Source organism: Nicotiana tabacum, chromosome 9 (assembly GCF_000715075.1).
Source record: "Nicotiana tabacum cultivar K326 chromosome 9, ASM71507v2, whole genome shotgun sequence".
NCBI lineage: Eukaryota > Viridiplantae > Streptophyta > Magnoliopsida > Solanales > Solanaceae > Nicotiana > Nicotiana tabacum.
Genome location: NC_134088.1, coordinates 93,254,032 through 93,261,888, shown reverse-complemented (window position 1 = coordinate 93,261,888; position 7,857 = coordinate 93,254,032). Strand labels below are relative to the sequence as shown.

The 7,857-nt window shown below is 34.6% G+C and overlaps 1 protein-coding gene across 2 annotated transcripts; it reads left to right on the top strand.

The window, feature by feature from the left end:
- The first annotated feature begins 1,326 nt into the window (after nt 1–1,326).
- Nucleotides 1,327–7,416, top strand: LOC107779170 (putative ubiquitin-like-specific protease 2B). Of its 2 annotated transcripts, XM_016599536.2 has the most exons (8): nt 1,340–1,651; nt 3,678–3,959; nt 5,900–6,116; nt 6,207–6,374; nt 6,464–6,595; nt 6,681–6,762; nt 6,840–6,953; nt 7,032–7,416. In XM_016599536.2, exons 2-8 carry the CDS (start codon nt 3,878–3,880, stop codon nt 7,179–7,181), a joined length of 945 nt encoding a protein of 314 aa, XP_016455022.1. In that variant the 5' UTR covers nt 1,340–1,651; nt 3,678–3,877; the 3' UTR covers nt 7,182–7,416. The 2 variants fall into 2 exon arrangements, with proteins under 2 accessions (XP_075078458.1, XP_016455022.1); XM_075222357.1 differs by lacking the exon at nt 3,678–3,959 and having other exon boundaries at nt 1,327–1,651.
- Nucleotides 7,417–7,857: the final 441 nt, after the last annotated feature.

Below are 7,857 nucleotides of genomic sequence, written 5' to 3'. Positions count from 1 at the left end.
TTTGAAATTTGAAATTTTCAAATAGCGATTGATTCGGTCGCAAATCCGTTGACCAGACAGACCTCGTTTTTATTGCAAATTCCGACCAAATCGGTTGAAATATTTTTTTTATTTTTCACGACTGATTCAGTCGGAAACCTCAAAAAATATTTTTGCGGTATTTTTCGCGTAATTGAGCGACTGAAAGAGTCGCAATTTGGAGCCAAATTTTTTTTTAAAAAAATTTAGCATGTATTTTAATGAAGTTTCCGACCGAATCAATCAGAAATTGTGGCTGCATTAAATTGGCCAAAAATATTCAGTCAGTAAATAGCTATTTTTACTAGTGAAATCATTTTTTAGTTAAAAAATAAAACATGTTTTAGTCGGCATTTCATGTCCATAAGACCATATCAAAAATATTTACTGACATTTACGTATTGTTTAGATGGTTGTTACCCGTCGTATTGTATTGTATTATTACCCTAGGTACAATATTTGTTTTGATTGTTAATATAAAATTGATTGTATCGTATTGTTAAATCTATTTTTCGGAACAATGAAAGGTCCCATTTTATGAAACAACCAAATCGATGTGGTGGGATTGTTCCGTATTTTTCTTTTCAATTACGCCCCCACTTATTATTATTCTATATTTTAATTTTACCCGTTACCTTATTATTTATATTATACTTCACCCAACTACATACTTTGTCTCCATCCTTCTGCCATGCATTATTTTGGTTAATTTTCCATATCATTTTTTCTTTATTTTATCGCATCGATGATCTTTGCAAACTTTTTGCTGATTTTATTAACATATATAATTTGCTTAGGTTTCTGCCATTCGAAACTACATGTATTTTTTTCCCAATGACCATATATTTTAATTCTCCTTATTGTGCTGCAACTATATCTAATTTTTTACGGGGATATGAATTATTATTTGTTTTTTTGTATGAAACGAGTTTGGTGCTTTCGCTATTATGGTAGAATGGTGATTCCTTGTGAGGAAGACGGGGATAAAAATAAATTATTTTTATGAGTAAGTCTTTAAAAGTTTACTATTTAAAATAATTGAGGGTATTTTAGTAAACTTACCAGTACAATACAGTCAAACCAAACAATAAAGATGTTATTTAACAATAGCAAACGATACAATCTATCCAAACGTTGTATCCATCAAAACGATATAATACAGTATAATACAATACAACATATTATAAAAGGATAGGTAATAATGATCCAAACAGAGTGTTAAGTTATGTACATTAACTATATAAATATGGAAAATTAAATTTGTTATAGAAATTTTATATGTAATTACCTTATAATTGTCACAACTCTATTCTAAAACTGTAAGCCAAACAAAAAATAGCAAGTGCATTTAATGGAAGGAATGAATGTTGTTTATTGTAATTCATGTACTGAATAATACAGTACTATTTTTTGTATTTACCTTGTGGAGGAACCAAACAATTCTGCATTCCGTTAGAGTGGCAAAAATACAAAAAGATGATGATGGTCATGCCGATAGCAACATTTTGCAGAAACCAGAAAATTGCTTCTAACTTGAACAATGCAATTTTTGGGTTATATTTGTAAAAAGCGGCGCAGCAGATGAAGAAAAGGGTTATAGAGAAGGAACTTTGTGTCATATTCCCCATATCAGGTACTCAATTGCTAGTGTTTTGGTACTCTCGTTATCTTGGTATCTTTGAGAATGCTCTTTTATTTTGTCACCCTGTGGGTTTATGAGTTTGAATTTCTGTTGTTACTTTTGCTTTTTTGTTTATTTTTTATTAGGAATCTTTGAGAAGGATTTTTAGTTTTAGCTTTTTCTTTTTTGGTTAACTTTGTAAACTTAAACTTGCATACAATTTCTCTGTTTCTATGACTATGTGAGCAGGGGTGGATGTAGCATTTATGATACGGGTTCGGCATAATACTGTAGCTTTGGCCCAAACTCCTATACATTTGTTAAGAAATCCATTAAATATGTACAAAATTTTTGTCCAGAACCCCACTTGATGTCATTCAGAACCCATAAAGTTCAAACCCTGAATTAGCCTCCGGATATGAGTGTATCATGGAGCTTTTATTATCTGGGAATCATTGTTAAATTGCTCATTTTTTTGAGCCGGTGGACTATAGTTGTTGCAATCTATTGTTCTGTTATGGGGAACTAGGAATCTTGGGAAGATTATTAGATGGTGTTGGTGATAGCTGGAATAAGTTTAGTTTACTGATCATTCTTCTTGATTTTAGTTAACTCTTTAAAGCAAAAATCTGTTAATATCTCTTGTTCGGTGTTGTGATTTTCGTAAGAAAATGTTGCTAATATTGTATAAATGATTATCTGTGTTTCAACATTATATGAAATACAGTGGATCAAGGGAGAACAAGAAAAGATCACAGTGGGAATGTGATTGATTTACGGCTTGTATATGTTGGATGTTTTCTTTTATTTGTTGCTTTATTTATTTAGTGTTAGTAAGAAGTTCAGACTTCAGAGGGTATTTTAGGACCACCATCCCCAACAAACATGCCCACACTTCACAAAGAGAACGCAGTAGTATGAATTAGTTTGTTGCTTAAATACGTATCTGAATCAACTCTCGTGCTACAAACTTAAAACCCATGACTAGAATTTCAAATGTTTAATCAGATGTGAGATATTATTCACTAGGCCTTTAACACAAACCACAGAGTGTGTATGCACTTAGAGAGCTATGCCTGGACTGTATGCACATTATGAGTTTTTGAGATTCTTGGATTGAAGATCAAATGCTATGGCCAAGTGGATAGTTTTCCAATATTAAATAGCACATTATTTTGGACCATGAGTTCCATGAAGCTATAGGTGGTTTCTTTTCCATTTGATGCAGGTGAAAACTAAAGCCTTTACCCCTCTGAAGAAAAGTTTTTATCCTTCTATCATTTGTGATTTATCTACTTTCTGCTTTCTAACAATTCATCTACCTCTCTAAGGAATTGCTTGGATGGAATCTATTTAACTCATATTTCTTTGGGTTTTTTCCTCTTCCTCTTGACTTGAGAATGTTTGAGTCAAATCTTACTGATGTCAAATGGCCCGCTTACTCGTTTCTGCATTTGAGTGTCTTGCGTGGTGCAATGCACAGATTGAACACTGAGTCTTATTCTGTAAACGCATCATTAGGTGGTTTTCAGCATACACATGCTTATTAGACGGTAAACACTTACCCGCACTGGGTTTTTACACCAAAGTGATTCAACTTATCATGTTTAAGTGGCTTAATGAAGTGAAAATATGCATTAGTTCACCATAGTAGTGTATGTTCAAATACATGTTCTGCATCCATTGGTTTGGTGTAAAAACCCGGTATGTCTAGGTTTTTACCCTTATCAGACTGTCCTTGCTCCTGTTCGAATCTTGTTTACCTTCTGGTTTTAAGAGCATACAGTTTTTTGTTGTAAGCCTGAAGGTTCCTTTAATCTTAACCTTCGATTTTACATTTACTATCATGCTAGTTAATGCATAAATGAAGGATTTGATATGTAGTTCTATTTAACGAGATTTCCGCTATATTCTCATGGAAAAATATCCTTATTGCTTTTTGTTCCGCCAATACTTCCCTTTGGCTTTTTTATTTGGAAGACTTAAGGATCCTCTGATGGTCTTTGGTTCATGGAATACTTAATGTTTGTATATGTAGGAGGCCAAGACAGTAGTTGCAAGATGGCTAAGGCCGGAGGGGCCAAGTTACTATAGAACAGTAGGACATTTCTGTACGGGGAAGACCAAGGGCCTAAAAATTTTTGTAGTCAAAAGAACCTATCTTAAAAGTCTGTATTAGGCGTCTCTGGTTTGACTTGTGTTACAAGTAGCAAGGATGATGCTGGGTAAAGACTATTGATGGGATTCCAGAGAGCACCTACCTTGTTGCGGTCTTGCCAAGGCAAGGAATCACAGATGAACTGTCGCAATATAGTTAAAGGTATAAAGTTGAATTCTTGTTAGTTCAGCTTTTGATGCAGTTAATCCTTGCATTGATCTGTTCAAATGTTAGGTGGCTGTATTTTAGATTTTGATGGTGTAGGCAACTGCTAGGGGTTTCCTACTACCACCCAAGAGGCCTTTGTGTTTCCAATAGATCAAGAAAGAGTCAATCTTGATGCAGCTTACCACTTGTTTGATGTGAATCTAGTTAGGTGAATGCAAGAATTTCCCAACATCTGTTAATGAGCAAAATGGCCATATTTGTATCCTTTGGTGTTACAGCTTGTCTTTACTTGCCATACAAAGTGTTCGGAGTCCTATTACTTAATCGCACTTTGTGCTCCCTTTCTTTCTGTAGTTGAGGAAATCTTAAACTCCTTTGGACTTTTTTGTTAACTTACTTTTCTTGTTTATTTATTTTGCAAAGAAAAAAATAAAAAGAACTCTAAGAGAAACTAATTCATATATCTCATAATAAACTTTGCAAACTATGAAGATCTTACTTTCTTTTATTGGACCTTACCTTTAAATCTATCACTCAACAGTTTTTTTAAGTATTTTGTCGACCTTATCAGGACTAAGAGCATTTTCATTTCCTGTTATTTATTTTCACAAAAATGGGGAGAATATGTGTCATTAATTTCTTTTGTGTTAGATATGCATTTATTAAAGGTTTTTGGCAGATCGTATCCAGACTATATTTTTCAGCTAATGGAACAGTAGTGCTTTGGCTACACTTTAGCAAATTGCTTTAGAAGGCAATCCAGACTACTTTAACTATATGTAGATTACGTCTCCAGTCCAGATATCGCAAGAATCGGGTCTATGCTAATGAATATTTTTACATTCCACTTAAATGCATTTGTTTGCCCTAATCATCATTTTGTTTCAGCGCCTCCATTTCTCCTTCATTTGCACCTCTCTCTCTCGGGGGCGCGCACACACACACACCCCTCGCCTGTGTATTGCCTTCTTTTACATCCTTTTCTGCATTCACTCCTTCGTAAAGTCCTATCGTTAAATCCTAGGTTGGCAATCACAGGACAACTTCCTATACTCTTTTTTTCCTGATCTAGAAAAGGAAAATCATCGCAGGCAATCATTTTTGTTATCTCTATCTTTTACTTTTTTACCAATCTCAGGAAGAGTCCGCCATGATTTTTTAGAGAACTTGAAGCGTTTCTCTCAGATTTTACTTCCATTTCTGTTAGAGAAACAAAAGGAAACATCAGTATTTTTGAAGTCCTACTTCTATATCGCTTTATCCTTCAGTTCAGGATTGATGGCTAAAAGAAGTAGAGATGGTTTTATACTTGCCCTTCTGTCTTTTATTTCCAATTATTGTTATTCTCTTTCTCTTACATCTGCTTTTATAGACTGATAATTTTACTCACACAAAATTGTTGCTTGGGCTACTGTTTAAGTAATTATTTTTATGCGAAGCCTAGTTGTATAAATTTTTTCCTGAACTTGTTATGTCGTAATTGTTAATGAGCTGTTGTTCAGAATACACAAATCCGATATTGGTTTGTTTTTTATTAGTTTGTATAATTACAACCGTAAATTACATCGCTAAAGTCATTGGTTGGTGATGAATCAAGTGTAATCAACCCAATGGTTGAAAGGTGAAGCAATGTCCAAGTAACTGTTTGGTCTCTTCTCCTAAGGGCTTTTGCTATTTAAATAATTCCTTTTCCCATGCACTATTCCCTTGTACTTTATTTGGATTTGGTGGTTGAGAAGAACCAGTGCCTTCACATCCTGGCTCTCCTCAAAAGCAATAACTAAGGGTGCAATTAATTCTAGTTATAACTCTATTTTGATTCTTGTGGTGCTCTTAGCAGTCAACACTTCCTGCTTTGAAAATTATAACTCTTATTAGATTCACCAGACAATCAAAAATGCTTATTGTCGGAATGGTAAATTGTGTCACGACAGGATTTGGTAAAAAAGGAACTGATGAGGAACTTCCAAGTCAGTCTCGCTCAAAGGAACACCCACGCACATGTCAAAAAAGAAAAAGTAAAAAAGTAGCTGCTGCACTTGATTCAGCTGTTCTGCTACGACGTTCTGCTCGCCTCCGTGGACTGTCAAATAAAAGGAATGGCAAATCAGATGGAAAGTTAAACTCGACTGACTTTGACTGCTACCTGGAGTAAGTTTGTGGGTTCTGTGTGCAAAATTATGCAAGTATATTTATGTTTGCCAGTTTCTGTTTTGAGCATAACTTCTTGGGGTTATGTAGGAACATATGGAGGGAACTACCAGAGGATAAGAAAAGTTCATTTGCATACCTTGAGTCCATGTGGTTTTATTTATACACAACCAAACTATTCAAGCCTAAGGTGTTGAGGTGGATTAAGGGGCTAGACATATTCTCGAAAAAATATGTTTTTGTTCCCATCGTTCTCTGGTATGTGTTTCTGATTTGTTATCTGGTTATGCCAAAGTTGCATATAATGTTTTTAGTTGTGCTTTGTATACTGAGATGTTATTTATCAGGGATCATTGGTGTCTTTTGATCTTTTGCCATCTCGGCGAAAGTTTAGAGTCAGAATCCAAAACTCCCTGTATGTTGTTACTTGATTCACTGCATATGGCGGGACCCTTGCGATATGAACCTGAGATAAGAAAGTATTTTCCTCGATGAACATACTACCTTAGGATTTTTGTTTTTCTAGTTAATTTACTTGTATGCTTTGTTTTGTTTGATTTGTAGATTTGTTTTGGACATTTTCAAAAATGAAGAGAGGCCAGAGAGCCAGCAGCTGATTAGGAAAATCAAGTTATTGATTCCTAAGGTCACAATACTTTTCACTGATGTTTCTGATGTTACTTACTAATGGTTTCTCATTTAGCATGACTTGAAAATTTTCAGGTACCGCAGCAGACAAATGGTACGGACTGCGGTAAATTTGCTTTGTACTACATTAGCCTTTTCCTAGAGAGCGCTCCGGAAAACTTTAGCATTTCTGAAGGCTACCCTTACTTTGTGAGTCCTTTGTCAAACTATATCTATCATCTTCATATCAATATATCCTCTAATCTCATAATTTTTTCTGCTTTGTAGATGAAGAAAGACTGGTTTACTACTGACCAGTTAGAAAGCTTTTGGCTGGAATTGCCCACTCTGACCAAGGATTCTGAGGACATGAAGAACACAGCAGTCTCTGGTGAAAGCTTCTCAGGTTCTGAGGATGCTATTATATATTTGGTATAGACATTGTGGGTAAGAAGTAAAATAGAGAGATATATTGATACTATTGGAAGGACAAGTAACTATGGGTCATTGGGATATTTAAGATTGTCTCTTTTGTTCTATATTCGCTCTTTTTTTTTTTTTGGTGCTTAAGGGAAAAAATAGAAAATGAGGACTTCTACATTGTTTGCACTAGAAACAGAGACAATCTGTACTAGTCTTGCTCAACTTTTGTTTAATGCAAATTGAAGTGTGTGCATGTATGTGTTCAGGGTATTGCCAGTGTATTGTGTTTTGCTAACCTACTGCATGGCTGTAGTAAGTTAGAAAATTCTTCATCTTTTTTCCCCTTTAATACTCATGTATACGAAGTTCATCTAAGGGGATAAACCGCTCCTACTAAGAAGTTTTTCATTCCCAGATATTGAACCAGTGATATAAGGTTAAGGGTGAAGGGATACCAATTACTTCAAACACCCAATACTAAACTTAGTTGAAAGATGTGTTTATTTGTTTTCCTTTTTTTATAAGCACCTGTTTGGTAGTTCTGCAATCTTTTGAGCATCGTATTGTTTCATTTTGAAAGAAGTATATGCAGTTTTGTTATACAGTCAAACTTTCTCTATAATAGCCTCGTTTGTTCGGAATTTTTTTTGGCTGCTATAGTGAGGTGGTGTTATAGAGGACATATAGTATA